The sequence below is a fragment of the Pogona vitticeps genome, chromosome 2, assembly GCF_051106095.1.
Source record: "Pogona vitticeps strain Pit_001003342236 chromosome 2, PviZW2.1, whole genome shotgun sequence".
NCBI classification, from domain to species: domain Eukaryota; kingdom Metazoa; phylum Chordata; class Lepidosauria; order Squamata; family Agamidae; genus Pogona; species Pogona vitticeps.
This window is the reverse complement of record NC_135784.1, coordinates 22,642,099-22,662,623: the sequence shown is the minus strand read 5'-3', so window position 1 is coordinate 22,662,623 and position 20,525 is coordinate 22,642,099. Positions and strand designations below refer to the sequence as shown.

Sequence of the window (20,525 nt, the reverse complement as noted above, 5' to 3'; positions counted from 1 at the left end):
AATTCTTGTCCTCTGAAGATGCCAGCGACAGAGAAAGGCGAATCGTTACGGAGAAAAACCTTTGGAACACAGACAAACAGCCCGAAAAACGTACAACAATCATGGATCCCAGCCGTGAAAGCCTTCGAGAGGGTGTATCGTTGGGCTCTTGAAGAAGAACTGAAGATTACACCTCTTTTCCAAGTTCTTCTTACTTTGAATTATATTATTTTTCATTCCGTAACCAATCTCGTGGGGTTAATGGGTGATATCAAAGTTTTTCAAGGAGAGCTATTTTTAAAATGGGCCAAGACTAGATGGGGGGCTGGTTACACACCTGTTAGGACTTCATCTGTCAGAGGTCTAACTGGAGGAATTCCTGGAGATTCCTGGGGATTGTAGCCCATCAGTTCCAAAACTGCACACCTGGTGCATTCTGAGTTTCTCCGAAATCTCAAGGATCGTCCTCACTTCACAGGGACTGAGGCTTTGGCGTCCCACAAGAAATTTGGCCGCAGGGCTGCTTGGCCAGGAGCCCATTCCTTTCAGCCTGGAGCACAGCCAGTCCTGAGCCTGCTGGCAGAGAGAAGCAATCAACGGTACATTAAGAATCTTTTAGTCTAAAGCCAACCATCCAGCAGTTGGAAGAGACTTTATTGTTTAATCCGGCTTCAGAAGGAAAAGAGAAAAAGGCATCGGCTCCCCTAGCAGAGGATGGTTTCGATCCATCGACTTCTGGGTTATGGGCCCAGCACGCTCCTGCTGCGCCACTCTGCTGGTTGGGAAAGGCAGCTTATGTATCTTGCTGGCCCACCTGTCAGAAGTAGAAACCAGATGGCTTTTCCCCCACAACCCCAAACAGCATATTAGATATGGCACATTATGCTGTTCTCTCTGACACAATGTATCCCTCATCGTGTTGTGAGAGTGTTGGCATACCAGGAGTTTTCCATGCCACTAAAACAAAGGACCAAAACAACCCACAGTGAGATCTGAGATCAGGATTTGGGGCAGCCTTCTGTGGTCTTGGGAGGATCAACATCCTGGCTGTGTAGCATCTGCTGACTGGGCACCATTGACTGATTTACTGAGAAATTGTGTCTTGCAAGCGACTGCGTTGTCCTTCTCCCTGGTGGTATAGTGGTCAGAATATAGTGCTCCCACCACCGTGGCCTGGGTTCGATTCCTGGCCAGGGACGGCTTTTTGTTTTACGTTCTCCTTCCTTTCCAGGAGCTCCCTCGAAAGTACTGTACTCTGCCCATACTGTACTGTGGCTGGATTTGTACAAGAAATGCACCCACTCAAAGCTGTGGGATCACTCGGGTTCCATCTACCACCTTACACTCTTGCACTCAGCCACAAAAATCATTAAAACGGTCGGAAGCTCCCTGTCTCGTGTTCCCGCTGCATGGTAACCATTACTTATGGACGTCTTGTGCAGTGGTGGGGAGTGGCAGTTAATATTGTGAGTGGCTTTGCTGTTTTTCTCTTGCAGAAAAGCAAAAAGCAGATGAAGACATTCTGCTATGAGGAAACAAAAGCTTTTCCATCGCTGTCTGGCCAGAAACCATGATGGGCAGAGCAGACCTGTTGCTAGTTCCAGGTCTGAAGGCTGTAAAGGTTTGGGGGGAAGCATACTGTGCCCTCCGAAGTTAAAAGAAAAACCTGCCACAAAGGCTTGGGTTCAAGGCCCAGCCCGCTCCCACTGCACCGCCCTGCAAGTTGGGAGGAAAGTTACCTGGCATAGCTTGCTGGGTTATTTATTTTGGCCTGATCTCTGGCATAACTTTTAGGCTCTGATCTCTCTCCTGTTCAATGTAACTTCCTACAAAGTTAGTTTATGTGTATTCCAATCTCTTGATTGCCTGCAGCGATGGACGGCTCGACTGAGGTTATTAGTTCCATTGCTTGAACAGTTAAGAAGTCTTTCCTGACATTCAGCCAAACTCTAGCTTCTTGTAGCTTGAGCCCATTGTTGCATGTCTTTGTGACGACTGCTCCATGTCACTCCTGTCACTCATATTCAGGACCTCATTTGCATGAGCCTATGAGAGGAGTGGAGGGGCGGAGTCAGCGGATATAAGAAGGTTTGGCAGAAGAGATGAGAGGAGGAGAGATATAGAATTTGCAGAGAGAGATAGATAGATAGATAGTCAGGGAGATAGTGAAAACAGCTACTAATAGAGATTAGCTGGTCAAGACAAACAGATAGAGCAGGTGGTGATTGGTTATGTGGCAAGATATATGACATTTTAATGATTTGATTGTATGCATTGAATAAAGAACACCTGTGATTCTGATTAAATTTAATACACTTCAATAAATAAGTTATGTTGGCAGTAACTAGCCAAATGTCTGACTAAAGTTCTTTATATATTGTGGATAAAGGGAATCCGCTGGTGGCAGGGAGGAAAAGAGGGAACGTCACAATTGGCATCTGCTGGTGGGATGACATAGCGTGAGCCCTTTGTTTGGAGAAACAAGCAGGGGCCACATGGTAAACATCACAATCCTGCACTCTGGAATGATCAGGAACAGATCCTGCCCCTCCTCTGGATGACTACCTTTCATGTACAGTGGTGCCTCTCTTAATGATTACCTCGTTAAACTATGAATCTGCTTTACGATGAGGTTTGTGCGATTGCAATAGTGATCGTAAAACAATGTTTAGATAGGGAAATTTCGCTTGACGATGATAGGTTCCCTTCTTCGGGAACCGATTCTTCACATTATGATGATTCTAAAACAGCTGATTGGCTACTCTAAAATGGCCACCCGCTGCGCAAAATGGCTCCCCGCTGTGCTTTAGGACAGATTCGTTGCTTTACAGGCACCGAAAATAGCCACCCTATGGAGGATCTTCACTGGACGCTGAGGTATTTATTTATTTTATTTTATTTATTTTATTTTATTTATATCTCGCCTATCTGGTCGGGTCAGGACCACTTCAGGCAGCTATTTAGCCCATTGGAACGCATTAAACCAGTTTTCAATGCATTTCAATGGGCTTTTTCATTTCGCTTGACAAGGATTTCGCTTAACAGCGATTTCAACGGAATGAATTATTCTCGTCAAGCGAGGCACCACTGTATTTGAAAAGCGCTATCCTATCTCCGTTCAGTCTTCTTTTCTCAAGGCTAAACATGCCCTGTTGTTTCAGTCTTTCCTCCTAGGGCTTGCTTTCCAACTGCCTGATCATCCTTGTTGCTCTCCCCTGAACTGGTTCCTTCTTAAGGTTCTGTATCCAGAGGTGGACAACAGTACTCAAGACAAGGTCTAACCGGTGCCAGACAAGAGGCAAACTAGTATCTCTTATAATTTGGAGACTATACTTCTCCATATGGCATTGCCTTTGACGAGATTCTCAAGTTATGATGGTGATGGTTCATTGTGCTCTTTGGAAGCTAACAAAAAGATATCTTCAGCTGCACTGCTTTGCTAGGCGGAGGAAAACTGAGGTGGCCTGGGCCCTTTAGCACTGAAGGGAAAGCAAAGCTGGTACACCTTCACTGGGAAAACAAGAAGCAACTAAGGAGAGAGCAAGTCTCAAGGTCTGGATTCACACCCAATGGCCATTGGTGCTGATTTTGGCTTTCACGTGTCAGGCCCTACTTGAACCCAAGTGATAGCTTGGAATTTCATTTTCAGGGCTGGCCATGGGATGGGATCCTGCGCAATCATCGAGGACAACAAGACCATCTTGGGAGTAGGGTGGACGACAGCCCAGATGCCTTTGCCCGCCGACATGTCTCTGTTGCTCTGTAAGGCTCAATGACCTACCAGTATAAGCAGCTGCTTCACTTTGCCCAACGGTAGAGGCGGCTCTTTCTCAAGCTACTTTCTCCGACGGACGTAAACAAGAAAGACGACAGAACTTTGATAGGATACTTCTTCAGCCCTGGAATGCTGCAAATGGAAGCAGGACACGGGAGGAAGAGGAGGGGAGACAGGACCAAGATGTCCCTCCCCCCATGTTTTTCATCACACTGGTTTCACCTGCGCCAGGTAAAAGATCTAGCCTTGAAACTTTTAATGAGTTTCGGAAGCATGTAGAAAAAAGGTTTTTAACAAAGCAGATTTGTTTTCCATTAATCATTTCCGCACTCACGTAGTGGGATTCAGTTCTTATTAAAATATATACACAGTATATATTTAAAAATATTCATTTTTTACAGAAAATACAGAATGCACAATTCTTATACACAGAACACGTCTCCGTAAGATTTAAATCAAAGAAAACATGGAATACAGATGAACTTTAGCAGCAAAATGGTCACTGCAGAACATAACAATGGGACTCCGTGGTTCCATGAATCCCTCCTCAGCGACATGAAAAGAGGGACGTGGTGGCGCTGCGGGCTAAACCGCAGAAGCCTGTGCTGCAGGGTCAGAAGACCAAGCAGTCGTAAGATCAAATCCATGCGACGGAGTGAGCGCCCGTCACTTGTCCCAGCTCCCGCCAACCTAGCGGTTCGAAAGCATGCAAATGCGAGTAGATAAATAGGGACCACCTCGGTGGGAAGGTAACAGCGTTCCGTGTCTAAGTCACACTGGCCATGTGACCACGGAAGATTGTCTTTGGACAAAACGCTGGCTCTATGGCTTGGAAACGGGGATGAGCACCGCCCCCTAGAGTCGAACACGACTGGACAAAAATTGTCAAGGGGAACCTTTACCTTTACCTTACCTCCGATCTTGCACTTAATATATTAATTTCACCATGGTGATATTGCAGGCTTTGAAAATCTGTCCTGACAGATTTTAAGAACCTTCGCCCATTTCCAGGTGCGGGCTTGCTCAATGTCAGATGGGAAAAGGCTCACATGGAACCCATTCTCCCATAGAGATCCGGTGGATTTCTTAGACTTCAATTTTCCCCCTTGTGTACCTGACATCTGGAATGCTCATCAATGCTTCTTCACCATAACCAGCTCTTGCACTGGAATCCCGCTAGTACAGGAATTTTTACCAGAAGTGGTCAGGTAGCACCTAAGATACTAACAAGTTTTTATTTTTCATATGCTTTCATGCATCTAAGCACACTTAAGGCAAAAAAGCATGACTAGACACAAGAAAGCTTATGAAAAATAAAAAAAACAGTTAGTCTTTTAAAGTGCTACCTGACTATTTCTATTTGTACTAAAACTCTTGAGTGTGAATTCTCTCAGGGACTCTTAAGGTTGAGCAGAGCTACAAAAATATATCCCACATTTCAAACACCCTTCCTATTTCTCTCTGAAGGTGGATTTTCCACGTGCAGCAAACGGTTCCTGAATTTTCCCACATTTCAAGCACATATAAAGTTTCTCTGTATTACTGATCTTTTCACGGGACCGACAGTAGGTGAAGAAATTTCTTCCAGATTCCGAAGGTTTGCAATGTTTCCCTCTAGGTATTTTTTTCTTTTCATGTGTTGTGAGGTTTTCCTGCCGGCAAAAACTTCCCACACTTCATGTATGTATACACATTTTCTGCCAGGTGAATTTTTTCATGCTGCGTGAGGGCGCCCTTCTGGCGGAAACTTTTCTCGCATTTGGAGCATTTATATGGTTTTTCTACCAGGTGAGTATTTTCGTGGGTTTTGAGCGTTCCCTTCTGGCGGAAATGCTTCCCACATTTCAAACACTTGTAGGGCTTCTCCCCGGTGTGAATCCTCTCGTGCGCAATGAGGTTGGTGGTAAAAGTGAACCTCTTGTGGCACATGGAACACTGATAGGGCTTCTCTCCAGTGTGAATCCTTTCGTGCTCCCTAAGTTTGGCCGAGCTGCAGAAGTCTCTTCCACATTCTAAGCACCTGTGCAGTTCACCGCCTGGGTGGATTCTCGCATGTGCAGTAAGGTGAGGGACACTGGCCATTTTGTTCTGGCACACAGGACACGAGCACAATGGGCCTCCCGTATGACTTCTCTCATGTACTCTCAGGCACGCACAGATTTTGAAGGTCTGCCCACAGTGACAATGGTGGATTTGGTTACAGGCTCTTGTTTCTTCTTGACAGGAGCCATCTTCTTCATCCCTGGGAAGGGATACTTCCCTAGCATCCTCTGGTTTAGTCCTCCAGTTACTCTCTGGTCTCGGCTGAACCTCGAAACTGGTTCCTTCGTTACAATACTGGAACAAACGGCCACCTTCCAGCGATGTACATCTTAGGTCCTGCTGCACTGAACTGGATGGATGACGACTGTTTATTTGGCCCATATACACCTGCCCTTCACCTGCAGGAACTGAACAGAGACGGAGGGTGTGTTTCAGTAAATTTTCAAAAGGACAAAGCTATAAAGAAATAACCGCTTTAAGAGAGCCTCTTGCTTTGGGGAGTTAGCTCCTCTTGGTTGTCGCTCCTCCCTGTCCTGTAACCCTTTCCTAGCCACAGGGATTCTTGTCCCCAGGTACCGCCAAGCGAACATGTGACCGCCTAGATGCCGCCACCCCCCCCACGCTCCCATCCCTTCGCCAGCACTCCTCCCAGCCAGCTTTGTTAGAGTTAGAGGTCAGCCCATCATGGGGACGGGGAGCCCACAATACAGAAGGAAGGAGGGTCCCCAAGCCCCAGCGGCTCTCAAGCTGTCATATCTTACGTTCTACTCTTCACTCTACAACCACAAGACACACAACGCTCCCTTTCTCAAAACAACAAAAACTTAGGGATTCACAAGCTTTCTGTAATTTTATGTAGAATTTAATCATTTATGGCAGATTATTTGGCAGGGAGAAGAACATATTAAAAGAGATATCCTGTTGCACAGCTCCTGGTGCATAACAGAGACGACGTCACTAGATTCCTGCATTTGAACAGAGGGTTCGACTTGATAGCCTTATAGGCCTCTTCCAACTCCATTATTCTATGATCCTCAGCAGCAAATCACTGTGGATTAAAAGTGATCGCGGGGTGCACATGGCTCATATATATGCTTTCCATATGCAGCCAAAATCCTCAAAGGAAACTTTTAATCAGCAGCCATTTCCTGCTACTGATGACATCACCAACCCTGGGCCAGTGGAGATACACAACAGGATTCCAACCCCATTGTCCAAAGCTATCACAATCTTGTCACATGTGGCACATAGATAACCTGGTAGACTGGGTCAGTAGAAGGCAGCACATCATACCTACAGGCGGACACGGGGGCCGAGGGAAGTGGTCCTGTGGGGTTTTTTTTAAGGTTCCCCAGGTTCTTTCTTCTAGCTGACTCCTAGCCTTGTCCTGATGCTAAATCACTCGCTGCTCTTAGGCTGCCCATCGCTATTCAAATCATGGCCGCCTAGTCACATCCTATTCATCAGATGTGGAGCAAAGACAAGCTGTGACAGGCCAGATGTCTCTCCCCCATACACACACAGAGACAAATTTCCATGATGAGGGGGATCCTCTCCTTGAGTCTCCTCCATCACTGTATCCGCCACACTACACTGGGCATCCAGAGGTTTGTGGTTACTCCCAATAATATTGCTTATACAGTCGCGCCCCGCTTAATGATTACCCCATATAACGACAAATCCGCTTCATGACTATGTTTTTGCAATCGCAATTGCGATCGCAAAACAATGTTTTGAATGGTTTTTTTTCACTTTGCGAAGATCGGTTCCCTGCTTCGGGAACCGATTCTTTGCATTACGACTATCAAAACAGGTGATTGTCGGGGTTTCAAAATGGCCACTGGGTGCTCAAAATGGCTCCCTGCTGTGTTTTTGGACGGATTCCTCACTCTACAGGCACCGGAAATGGCCGCCCCTATGGAGGATCTTCGCTGGACGCTGAGTTTTTCAGCCCATTGGAAAGCATTGAATGGTTTTCAATACATTTCAATTGGCTATTTTATTTCACTTTACGACGTTTTCACTCTACAGCGATTTCACTGGAACGAATTAACATCGTTAAGCGAGGCACCACTGTATTTTTAATGTTCTTAAGATTTATTGTAACAGAACATTATGTAATGTGTAATAACTGATTGCATGTACCATGTGTTTCTCAGAACACAGTGGGCTTTTTCTTCCGAACATGGTAGGATCCAGGGTCTTTTGATGGCAGTATTTGGTGGAACCTAAGAGGCTGAAGGCTGGGAGTCACTGCTCCACATTGTTTGCACCCTGTGTTAGTTGGGAAAGGAGGAAGGGAACCAAAATCCTAGTACTCACAAGGTGGGAACTAAGGTGTTACTTTCCACTGTAGTTAGGTGTGTGTGTGGAAGTTTGACATGCTTCTCCGTATGGTGGGGAGGATCTGTGTATTTAAGCTGAGTCTGCAGACAAATACAGTAGGAAACCCATATCTGTGGGGGATCTGTTGCACAATCCACCGTGAAGGCCTGAAACTGAGGATAGTAGCAAACCCTATATACCAGTGGTCCCCAACCTTGGGCCTCCAGATGTTCTTGGACTTCAACTCCCAGAAATCCTGGCCAGCAGAGGTGGCGGTGAAGGCTTCTGGGAATTGTAGTCCAAGAAGATCTGGAGGCCCAAGGTTGGGGACCACTGCTATATACAACATACAATGAGGTGGGACAAAGGGCACAAGAACCTACAATGTTGTATGTTGCATATAGGGCTGTGATAAACCACACATAACCAAAACCACAGATACTAATCCCATGGATATACAGGTCCTACTGTACGCACAAAAATGAAGAGAAGTGGCCGCATCTCCAAAGACTGTCAATAATTTATCAGAGCTCAATGCATTTAATTCAAAAGCTCTGTGCATTTTAGCCAAAAGGACATTCTGCAGTGGGTGTATAACTCAACAGCCAAAATCCTATCAGCATTTGAATAAGGTCAGTGTACCTTGCAGTGGCTAATAGTATCTAATTTGTGAGATGGCAGTTCATGTCTCAGTTGTGTGCCTGGTTCTTTGTCCGACTGCACAATCCACGTGTGCTGCATTAACTCATCAATTAGCTGCGGCCCATTACACAAACTTTATGCAAGCCCCAATAGGATTGTGGCCCCTATTTAGATCTAATCCACACAGATCCAGTACTCTGAGACACCAAAATACTGGAATGCTTCCAATTCAATCCTTTTAGATATAAAAATGTTTGTAGAGATCTTTGAAAGAAGAGCCTCTTAACCGCTCAAAAGAAGCAATGCTGCTGCCTTGTTAAACTACCAATGACATCTTGAGATGATAGACATAACCTTCCTAGATAACCTTGAAGGGTCATCTTCAAATGTGAAACTGAAAGTAAGGAAACGTCACCATATCCAGCCATTCAGAGTATGGTTTACCCAGGGACTTCTCCTCTCTTTCCCACCGCTGCTTAACCTCCACGCCAAAGTTCCAAGCCTCTGGTGGTGGCCTCCCATCGGCCGTGGACAAAGTCGGAGCCACTTCCTGCAAGGATTCGGACACCTGAAACAGCAGCAGGAGGACCATTCAGAACCAGAGATTTCCAAACACCTCTGCCAGCCTTCACATTCTTACTCTAAGGGCATTTTCCTACCTTCAGGATAGTTCCTTGCCCGCTTCATCGGGTCTTTCAAATAGAGTGGTGCCTCGCTTAATGACGATAATCCATTCCAGGAAAAATCGCCGTTAAGCAAAAACATCATAAAGCGAAATAAAAAACCCCATTCCATTCCCATGGCGTAAAAACTCACCGTCCAGCAAAGATCCTCCATACGGCGGCCATTTCGCTGCCTGTATAGCGAGGAATCTGTCCCTAAACACAGCGGGGAGCCATTTTAATTACCCGGTGGCCATTCTGAAACTGACGATCAGCTGTTAGAAAAACATCGTTTTGCGAAGAATCAGTTCCTGAAGCAGGGAACTGATCATCGCAAAGCAAAATTCCCCCATTTAGATCATCGTTTTGCGATTGTAAAAAGATCTTTGTAAAGCGGATTTGTCATAATGCGGGGCAATGGTTAAGCGAGGCACCACTGTATGGGACAGAGCCCTACACATGGATGTCTCTGCTAGTGTCTTGTATTCAAATCTCCTGGAGTCTATCTACACATCAGTAGTTCCCAACCTTGGATCCTCAGATGTGCTTGGACTCAAACTCCCAGAAGCCTTCACCCCTAGCTGTGCTGGTCAGGATTTCTGGGAGTTGTAGTCCAAGAACATCTGGGGACTAAAGGTTGGGAACCATTGATCAACACTACACAGAGCAGTGCCATGCCACTTAAACTGGCTTCATTTTAAGGGATGTTCAGATTTGTAGTTGAAAAGTTATCCACTAGAAAACTTCAGTGTTTTTCTCTCAAACGACGGCAGGGAATCTTGGCTCTCCCATCCAATGATCCCGCCACCTAGATTCAGACAAAGAGGTGTTGGTTAAAGTGGTATCAGATTGCTGATAACCATGGAGTGTGTAGATACACTCCTGGAATACAGAGCAACATCTTACTTAAGAATAAAAAAAATGAACTGAATAGCGTCGTGCTATTAGGCAAACTGAGCAACTTCTACAGGTGAATTACTGTAAGTTAAGAAGTTCCCATACAGTGTATCTGTTGCATGCCACACTACTCAGTAGGCACCAGATACTTTCTACAGAGCTTCTTAACATCCAGCAATTCACTTCCAAAAGTGATGTTGTTTGCGTAACTGCGCAACAGGATTTAGTTGTTAGGTCCAGGATTAGCTTGGTTTCTGGAAAAAAAATGACCCAGGTCCCAACTGTTCCTACTAGCATGTCCTGATAGTTCTAAGGTAGTGGCTCCCAACCTTGGGTCCCCAGATGTTCTTGGGACTAAAACTCCCAGAAGCCTTCACTGCTACCTGTGCGGGCCAAGATTTCTGGGCATTGTAGTCCAAGAATATCTGGGGACTCAAAGTTGAGAACCACTGTTCTAGGGGTTTCTTGACTTGCCTGTTCAAGGGGCCGTATGGAACAAACTCCAAACCACAGACAGTCCAGGACACACACACACACACACACACACACACACACACACACACACAGAGTGGTGCCTCGCATAATGGGTGCCCTGTTTAACGACAAATCCACATAGCAACAATGTTTTTGCGATTGCTTTTGCGATCGCATAACGGTGTTTTCTATGGGGGAAAATCGGTTTGCGATGATCGGTAAGCTGTTTTGTTTACCGATTTTCACATAACGATGTTTTTTCCCCAGCTGATTGGCGGTTCCAAAATGGCTGCCGGGTAAAACAGGGACGGATTCCTCGCTTACCGGGCACCCAAAAAGGCCACCGTATGGAAGATTTTCGCTTAAAAGGTAAGTTTTAAACCCATAGGAATGCATTGAAGGGGTTTCAATGCATTCCTATGGGCTTTTTAAATCCGTATAGCGACGATTTTTGCTGCACGGATTATCGACGCTATGCGGGGCACCACTCTGTGTGTGTGTGTGTGTGTGTGTGTGTGTGTGTGTACATATACATATATACATATATACATATATACATATATACATATATTTATTTATTTATTTATTTATTTATTTATTTATTCTTGGAAAGAGTTGAATGTGACCCTGTAGGCTTCCAGAGTAACTTGCCTGGGTTTGGGTGCCACTGGGGTGTAATGGTTAGAAGGCTGCAAGAGCTATCAGGGTTGGAAAGAGTTGAGTATGACCTTGTACATTATTTATAAATAAAATAATTGACAATCTGTTGCCACTCAAAGTCGGATGCCTGAGGCAGCCAACTCATTTTCCTCTAATAGTACTTCATCTAACGGTAGGGCCGGCCCTGGTCACTCCTCAGTTTGGGATAAGCTAGAAAATCCTGGGTAGAGGAGCAAATATATTCTGTGATGGGAAGAATGCCTCAGGCTTTCAGATGGAGGACGAGGATCCTGCTAGCTGAAACCACGACATTCTGGAAATGAGGTGCCCAACAGCCATTTAGCCCAGCCGATGTCATAGCCACTCACCACCATAAGAGTCCACTCACCTCTCCTTTAAGTTTCACCGCATTCTGCTTTGCAAGAAAATCCTCCGCCAGCAGGACGGCCTGAGCGCAGGTCCCCGGACCCCTTTCCCGGACCCAGCTTTGCATTTCTTGAGGCAGGACAGTCAGGAACTGCTCCAGGATCAGCAGCTCCAGGATCTCCTCCTTCGAGTGCCTCTCCACCCTCAGCCACTGGCAACAAAGCTCCCGTAAGTGGCTGTAGACGCCTCTCGGCCCTTCTGTGTCCTGGTAGCAGAACTGCCGGAAATGCTGCCGCTGCTTCTCCCTCAGCGTGGCTTCTCCTTCCAAGATGGCTGCTTTTACCTTCTCATAATCTCCTTTGTCTCTGGTGCTGAGGGCCCCCAAGGCCTGTCTGGTGTCCCCACTGAGGGCCGGCAAGAGGAGGGTCACCCATTTGTCCTGAGGCCACCGGCACGTTGACGCCACATGCTCAAAGGAAGCCAAGAAAGCCTTGGCATCATCCCAGGGCCTGGGTTCCTCCAACACCTTTCTCTTCTCCCAACCTGAACAAGGAGCTTGAAGCATCCTGAGGAACTCTTCCCACTGGATTTCCCAAGACTGTTGCAGCTCTTCCTCCGGTTCTCTTTTAATCTGGCTGGGAGATGCCACGTTTTGTAACTCCCTGATACTTCCCACATGTAGAATCTGTGGGGTTTTTTCTTCTTCCATCTCCACCTGCAATTCAGAATCAACGCCTTCCTCCTTTGCGTCCGCTGCTTGAGGGGCTACAGCTGCCCTCTCCCACCGAGGTGACTGTCTCTGCACTCAAAGTCTCCAGGCAATGAACTTTTTAAAGTGTCACTTCAAGGACAGTTCATTCCATTTGAGCCTTCCAATATGGGCTGTTCTGCTACCCACAGGCACTCAGTACTGTAGGTCCTTTCTGGAATAAAAATCCGAAAGCTGTGATGAAATAAAACGCAATAACTTTTATTCAGAGCATGGGAATGTGACCATTTTCCATATTTCTGTCTATGAGCCTTCTCGGACTTTTATGATCTTTTGAGGCCTGCCTGTTAGTCCTTCTACAGTGGGGTCTCTACTTAAGAACTTAATCTGTATTGGAAGGTGGTTCTCAAGTTGAAAAGTTCTTATGTTGAATCTGCATTTCCCATAGGAATGCATTGAAAATCATTTAATCTGTATCTGCTCTTTTCCGTCCATAGAAACTACAGCGGAACCTCTACTTAAGAACTTAATCCATTTTGGAATGGTGTTCTTAAGTTGAAACGTTCTTAAGTTGAAGCAAGATTTCCCATAGGAATGGACTGAAAACCAATTAATCCGTTCTGGCTGTTTTTTTGTTATGTAGAGGTGCATTCGTACATTGAAGCATTAGGAACTAATGCAAAGCTGGTCAATACGTACTCTACCACTAGGGGGAGAATTTTTTTTTTTAACCTAAGATGACCTAAGGTTAAAAAAAGAGCAGGAAAGGTTTTTTTCCTGTTCTTATCTTGGATTTCTGTTCTCAAGTACAAGCAAAATTTAGCAAATGGAGCTGTTCTTAAGTTGGATTGTTCTTAAGTAGAGACGTTCTTAAGTAGAGACCCCACTGTACCTTCACGGGGGAAATGGCCTTCTCCGTGGCTGCTTCCAGGTTAGCCCCCTCCCTTTTGTCCTTCCATCATCCAATAAACGTGTTTGACAAAGTTCCCCATGATATTTTGATAAGCAAGCTCACTAGATGTCAGCTAGATAGAACAAATGTCAGGTAGACAGATATACTGCTCGTTACAGAATCGTACTCAGAGAGTGCTTAACAGTGGCTCCTTTTCAAACTGGGAGGAGGTAGCAAGTGGGGCACCCCAGGACTCTGTCCTGGGCCCAGTGCTCTTCAACATTTTTATTAATGTCTCGGATCAGAGGGTGCAGGGATTAACTCATCAAATTTGCAGATGACACAAAATGGGGTGGAATGGTCATCACCTTGGAAGACAGGGAACAAAATTCAAAAAGATCTTGATAAGCTTGAGCATTGGACTGAAAATAACAGAATGAAATTTAACAGGGGTAAGTGCAAAGTTCTACCCCTAGGGAGAAAAAAAACATAAATGCACAGTTCTTAGATGGGGAGCTACTTGGTTCAGTAATACTATGAGTGACTCAAGTTTCAAGAAGCCAGATTTTTGCTGAATATCAGGAAAAACTTCTTGTTAGAGCAGTACAATAATGGAATCAAAGACCTTGGGAGGTAGTAGGAGCTCCGCTAGAGGCATTCAGGAGAAAATGGGGCAGCCATCTGTCAGATCTGCTTTGAGTTGAGCAGGGCAAACGACCTGATGGCCTTACAGGCCCCTTCCAACTCAATGATTTGAAATCCCACAACTATGTATTTCTAAAGTTGAAGTTACCAGAACTGGCTACTAGAGGGAGCCAGAGATTATGCTATGTACAGTATAGGGTAAAATAGTGTTTGTGGTAATCCACATTTTTCAGCATCCAGGAGGGGCTTGAAACCAATCCCTCTGGATACGGGGCTCCTGTGGTATATGTGTTTGTGTGTAGGAGGGGGAGAGCAAGTGTGCAAAGATCTCCCAATGAATTTTATGGATCACTCAGAATTTAAGGACTAGAAACTTGACCTCCTAAATCCCAGTCCAACCCTCTAACCATTATACCACACTGCCAACTCTCCATATTGGAGACCCTCCTCGGCCTCAGATTCTTTTAAACTAGAGATTGCAAAGAAGGGATCGTTAATTCGTGTCTGTTCCGGGAGGAAAACTGCTTGCCACCTCCAAATCTTGCAGCTGGAATGTTTTTCTAGTTAAAAAAATCTCCTTTGCAATTCTGGGTCCTCTGTCCTTTTCTACTCCTTGAACCCTCTCTACTTTCTCCCTTAAAAATGCTTCCTTTTCACTCACCCTCTCCTTGCAACGCGTAGGAATGCAACCCGCCCTTTCGCTGCAGTCAAGGCGGACTTTGAAAAATTAGCTTTCTTCTACCAGTTGTTGGGAACGGAAGTGGCTTCCCTAATCCGATTAGCCAGTACTTCCGGTGCCTCCTTTTTTTTTGGTCTCTCTAGGACTCAGAAGAAGGAAGCTCGGAGAGCTTAACCTTTTCCTGGCGCCCGACAGCTTCCTTCGCTGTAATTGAAGCGGGAATCTAGTTAAATCTTTACTATTTTATATATTTATTTATTTAAAATATTTTACCCCGCCTTTCTCCAGAAAGCGGACCCAACGCGGCTTTTTTACGTCCTTGAAAGAAAATATTTAAAGCGAAGAACAATGATTATAAATAGGGCAATCACATCATTAAAAGGCAATATTAAAGCAAAAACAATAAGTAGGCAAACACTAAAAAAAATTGCTCCTTGTGTGCAAAAATCTCTGGGCTTCATTGTTGTTCCTAAAGTTGCTGCTTAATTTCATTGTCAGGTTACTCTGGTCCTTTGATGAGTTCAGGTGTCTCTGAGGATGTGCAGAGTGCCTCTCCTTTGCGGAGGGAACCCTTTGTTTTAAAAACATTTTTTTTAAAAAAAAAAGTGAAGACAAAGTACCTCATCTTGATATCTTTATTTGGCTAACAGTGGTCCCCAACCTTGGGCCTCCAGATGTTCTTGGACTTCAACTCCCAGAAATCCTGGCCAGCAGAGGTAGTGGTGAAGGCTTCTGGAAGCTGTAGTCCAAGAACATCTGGAGGCCCAAGGTTGAGGACCTCGGCTACAAGATCACTTTTAGGTCTTAAAAATGAGAATAGTCAGACTCCCAAAATAAATATATTTTAATCATGAATATTTTAATCAGCTTCCTTCTGAACTCCAAGGCCAAACTTCCCTGTTGTTCCTTTTATCCCTTGACTCCCTACTTTAGCATTCCAATCCCCTATAATGAGAAGAACTTTCTTTGGTGTCAGTTCTAGAAGGTGTTGTAAGTCTTCATAAAACTGGGCAATTTCAGTCTCCTCAGCATTTGTGGTTGGTGCATAAACTTAGATTACTGTGATGTTGAAAGGTCTGCCTTGGATTCGTATTGACATCATTCTATCATTTTTGAGATTATATCCCAGTACAGCTTTTCCCACTCTTTTGTTGACTATGAGGGCTACTCCATTCCTTCTGCGGGATTCTTGCCCACAATAGTAGATATGATAATCATCTGAATTGAATTTGCCCATTCCTGTCCATTTTAGTTCATTGACGCCCAGGATGTCGATGTTTATTCTTGCCATCTCCTGTTTGACCACCTCCAGCTTCCCAAGGTTCATAGATCTTACATTCCAGGTTCCTATGCAGTATTTTTCTTTACAGCATTGGACTTTCCTTTCACTTCCAGGCACGTCCACAGCTGAGGGTCCTTTCGGCTTTGGCCCAACCACTTCATTAGCTCTGGAGCTACTTGTACTTGTCCTCCGCTCTTCCTCAGTAGCTTGTTTGACGCCTTCCAACCTGAGGGTCCCATCTTCCAGGGTCATATCTTTTAGTCTTTTGTTTCTGTTCATGGGGCATTCTTGGCAAAGATACTGGAGTGGCATTGCCAGTTCCTACTCCAGGTGAATTGCATTTAGTCAGAACTCTCCACTATGACCTGTCCGTCATAGCATTAGAATTAAAACCCTCTATTGACAAAAGTTATTTACTGTGGAGAGATAATAGTTATTCTTTTTAAATCAGTTATTACAGTAACTAATTACATTTGGGATAATGGAATTATTTTTTTGAAAATGTAATTTTCCAAGCTGTCATAATCGGAAGAGAGAATATTCCCAAATTAAGCCACACTTCCATTTAATGCAGCCACCTCTATGGCTAACATTGTTCAAGAGCACTCCTTTTATCTTCCTTTACCCTTTTATCCTTTATGACCCCTTCCTGGGCCGAGTATTAATGTATAACACTATCACTAAAGGTGTGCAGCTTTGTTCTTGCACTACAACTCCCAGAACTCCCCGCGGAATCTTGCCGGATTTCCCCCTCCAGAAGACCTCGGCGCTCTCAGCCAATAGGAGCATTTGCTCCCGCCTCCAAACAAATGCAACAATATTATTAAACACCACTGGAGCGGACTTCCTGCGTGAACGACAGGCTCCGTCTAGGAATCCCAGCTTTCTAGCTTTAACCCTTAAAGCTTTCGAATGTGTTCGGGGTGGATAAGGGAGAGAGAAAATCCTTCCCAGAAAGAAACAACCAGCCTCGGCGACAGAAGGGTCGGGAAAAGCCACCGTCTTCTAAAAGAGGCCGATTACAGGGGAAGGAAAAAGGGCTTGGAAAGATTTCTACAACCTCTGGATTGCCAAATCGCATTTTGAGGGGGAGGAGAAAAATCAGCTTTTTATCAAATACTGCAAGGCTGGGACAAGGGGGAAAAATAATTAATTGCATCTGATTACTTTGCTTGCTGTATTTCCACATCTGAAGTTTTATTTTCCACTTTGGCAAATCTTGGGATATCTGATCTGCCATCGACCTATAGAGGCCATTATTTGAGATAACTATAACTAACTATAACTTCCCCTTTTGCCTTTTCAGCTGCTTGCTTTTCACGTTTCCAATCTGATTCTAGGTCGATTTTCAGCAATGGTGGATGTCAAAGAGGGGTAGAAAATAACCCGTCGTTGCCACTCCGAATCGATTTTCTGCACACCATTTTATTTTGTTTTTCAAAGCTTTTCTTGGTTTTTTTTAGGCTACTTTGAGCACCGGTGTGTGGGAGCGAACGGTAGGTATTTTAAAATAAAGGCGCTTGTGAAAAGGTTTCTTTTCCTGTCCTCTTTGCTCACTATGGACAACCTGGAAGCCATCGTTTTTGTGATTCTGGCCACCCACAACCTGGTCCGCTTACACTTACACCGCCGAGGCATCGCAGCCCGAGCCCGGCGCACCATGCGCCGGGTCATGGCGAACCACATTGCCCTCCTGCACCAGCTGCTCCCTGATATTTGCCCCAACAGTGAGACCCGGCTGATGGTGGAAGAACTCAATGCTGGGCCTCATCGCTTCTGGTCTCGCCAGATCAGCCAGGACTGGTGGGAACGGGTGGTGCTGAAGACTTGGGATCGTGAACAGTGGCTCCAGAATTTCCGCATGACCAAAGAGACCTTCTTGGAACTGTGTGAGGAACTCCGGCCGGAGCTGCAACGCCAAACCACCACCATGAGGGCCCCGCTGAGCGTGGAGAAGCGGGTGGGCATCGCCCTCTGGAAACTCGCCACCACAGAGTGCTACCGGTCGGTGGCCGACCATTTCGGGGTCGGGCGCTCCACCGTCGGAGAAGTCTTCATTGAGGTCTGCCTGGCCATCGAGAAGCTCCTGTTCAAGAAAGTGGTGGCTCTCCAAGACCCCAAAGAGGTAACTATGATCAATGAGACAGTGAAGACAAGACTTCCCCATTACTGATGGCCAAGGATGGCGCTGTCGCCTGCCATGCACCTCAGGAGTCCCTGTTCCTTCTCAGCCCCCAAAGTAGCAACGAGATGGGGTGGGGATTATTATTATTTAATAATAATAATAATAATAATAATTTAATTATAAGAGCCTCATGGCGCAGTGGTTAAAACGCTGTACTGCAGCTAAAACTGTGCTCACGACCTGGGGTTCAAATCCCAGATAGCCAGCTCAAGGTTGACTCAGCCTTCCATCCTTCCGAGGTCAGTAAAATGAGTACCCAGCTCGCTGGGGGGGCAATGTGTAGCCTGCGTAATTAACTTGTAAACCACCCAGAGTGTGCTTGTACCGCTATGGGGCGGTATATAAGTCCAATAAATAAATAAATAAATAAATAATTTTTTCCAGCCACAGTGGCTAGGAATTTGTCAGTAGCATGACCTGGCAATGGTGCGACTCGTGTGCGTGGGTCTCGCCAGCTGTTTGTTGCGTGTCTGAAAATGCCTAGGTTGTGCAGTTGGCTACACGGTTCACCACGCACCTGGGTGTATGACAGATGGCTGGCAAAATGTAAAAATCTGCTTCTGCTCTTGCCCTGCTTGTAAAAGAACTAGATTCTCACTGACAATCACGAAAAAGATTTGCCCTGACATGCTGATTTTTTTGTTTTCAGGGATTCGTTTGTGTGGAGTATTCAGTCGTTCTCTTTTACACACTCTCTCACACACACACTTCAGACACAGGTTCCACCTCCAGTTCAAACTAGGTCTTGTTTTACATAGGATGTCATTGAGCTGGAGAAGACCAGCTCCTGGATGCTCTTAATGGGCAAACCAACTGTGAGGAAGCCACTAATGCGGCATGGGCTGTCTTGTAGCCAACTGACAAGATCGTGACAAGCATTCTGAGGAAGTCCAGAGTTACTGCTTGGAAACAATTATCTAGGCAATGAGGAATGTTGATGAAATGGTATATATCTATATATTTTAATTTTTGCAGGTCATGGCAGGATTTGCAGAAATGGGATTTCCTGGCTGTGTGGGTGTCATGGATAGAACCTACATCCCCATAATCTGCACAGTTCGAAAAGGGACAAGCGTCAGCCAGAAGGGATTCTTTCCTATGTCGATGCAGGGCACTGTGGACCACAAAGGGCGCTTCATTGACATTGAACTCAGTCGGTGTGGTAAAGACAAGGATACCTCTTTTTTCCGAAACCTGGCCCTCTGCGAGGCAATGGACCAAGGGTCATTCGTGCGGGGGAATCCTACGACGACCGTCGGCGAGGTGGAGATCCCTCCGTTGATCCTGGGTGACGCGTCCTATCCCTTGAAAAAGTGGCTCATGAAGCCCTTCACCGAGAACCTTGACCCTCGCAAAGAACGCTTCAATTCTCGCCTAAGCGCCTGCAAGAAGATCGCCGAACAGGCCTTCGGGCGTCTGAAGGGGCGGTGGAGATGTTTAGCGACCCGGCTTGAGGTTGCGGAAGAGAATATTATCCCTGTGGTTGTGGGGTCCGTTGTGCTCCATAATATCTGTGAGAATCGTGGGCACGTTTTGGCGGACGTGCCTCGGTCCCAGGACGGGGTTTGGGACCAAACGCTGGAGGGACCCTTGAAATTCCCGTCCTCTCCGGAGGACGCGCAGGATGGGAGCGTGGCAAGAGAAGTCCTTGCTGACTACTTTATGAGCCAGTCCTGAAGAAAACAAAGACACGCTCGTTCCAAACAAGCAAATCCAGAGGGGGAAATTTGGGGGCCTACTGGATGGAGATCTAGTCATGTGTCACATCCAGCTGTGATTTCAGGCGACCACCACAGCTCCATTTCTGAATGGAATAGAAGCCAAGGCTTTCTGTCTGTGGAGCCTTTGGAGGAATACCACTGGATGTCATGGATCTCCTCACCTTGACTTTTGTCAATTTCACTGATGTAGTCTGCTGTGGAGTGTTGGGGAATGTGTTTCTATACGGTAACCATACTGAAACAAAATGGGATTCTTAAAACTTTTTACTGCTGAAATGCAAAACAGTGGGGAAGAAAGGGTGTGCCTATAGTTGTAAACAGACCTATATGTAGCATTGGGGGGGGGGGAGACTATTTTTAGCAAATTGTAGATCTACATAGAATCAATAAAATAATGGGAGTTGGAAGGGGCGTATAAGGCCCTCAAGTTCAACACCCTGCTCAGTGCAAGAATAGAAAGTGAAACAGATCTGACAGGATGGTTGTCCAATGTTCTCTTGAATGCCTACAGCATTGGAGCGCTCACTGCCTCCCGGGGCCAGTGGTTCCATTGTCATCCTGCTCTAATGGTTAAGAACAAACTCCCTTT

At 45.7% G+C, this 20,525-nt stretch overlaps 1 protein-coding gene across 2 annotated transcripts; it reads right to left on the bottom strand.

Moving 5' to 3' along the window:
- Positions 1-4,127: 4,127 nt before the first annotated feature.
- On the bottom strand, positions 4,128-14,976 carry LOC110090349 (uncharacterized). 2 transcript variants are annotated; one of them, XM_072989025.2, is made up of 4 exons: positions 14,731-14,976; positions 11,846-12,766; positions 9,209-9,332; positions 4,128-6,204 (listed from the first exon to the last, which is right to left on the bottom strand). In XM_072989025.2, exons 2-4 carry the CDS (start codon positions 12,530-12,532, stop codon positions 5,387-5,389), a joined length of 1,629 nt encoding a protein of 542 aa, XP_072845126.2. In that variant the 5' UTR covers positions 12,533-12,766; positions 14,731-14,976; the 3' UTR covers positions 4,128-5,386. The 2 variants fall into 2 exon arrangements, with proteins under 2 accessions (XP_072845126.2, XP_072845127.2); XM_072989026.2 differs by having other exon boundaries at positions 11,846-12,746.
- Positions 14,977-20,525: the final 5,549 nt, after the last annotated feature.

Excerpts from the sequence above, each read along its gene's own strand:
- LOC110090349 (XM_072989025.2), bottom strand. The coding sequence starts at position 12,532 with ATGGAAGAAGAAAAAACCCCACAGATTCTACATGTGGGAAGTATCAGG. Across the intron at positions 9,333-11,845 it reads CGGTGAAACTTAAAGGAGAG|GTGTCCGAATCCTTGCAGGA; the intron begins GTGAGTGGACTC and ends CTGCTGTTTCAG. Across the intron at positions 6,205-9,208 it reads AAGAGAGGAGAAGTCCCTGG|TTCCTGCAGGTGAAGGGCAG; the intron begins GTAAACCATACT and ends GTCTCTGTTCAG.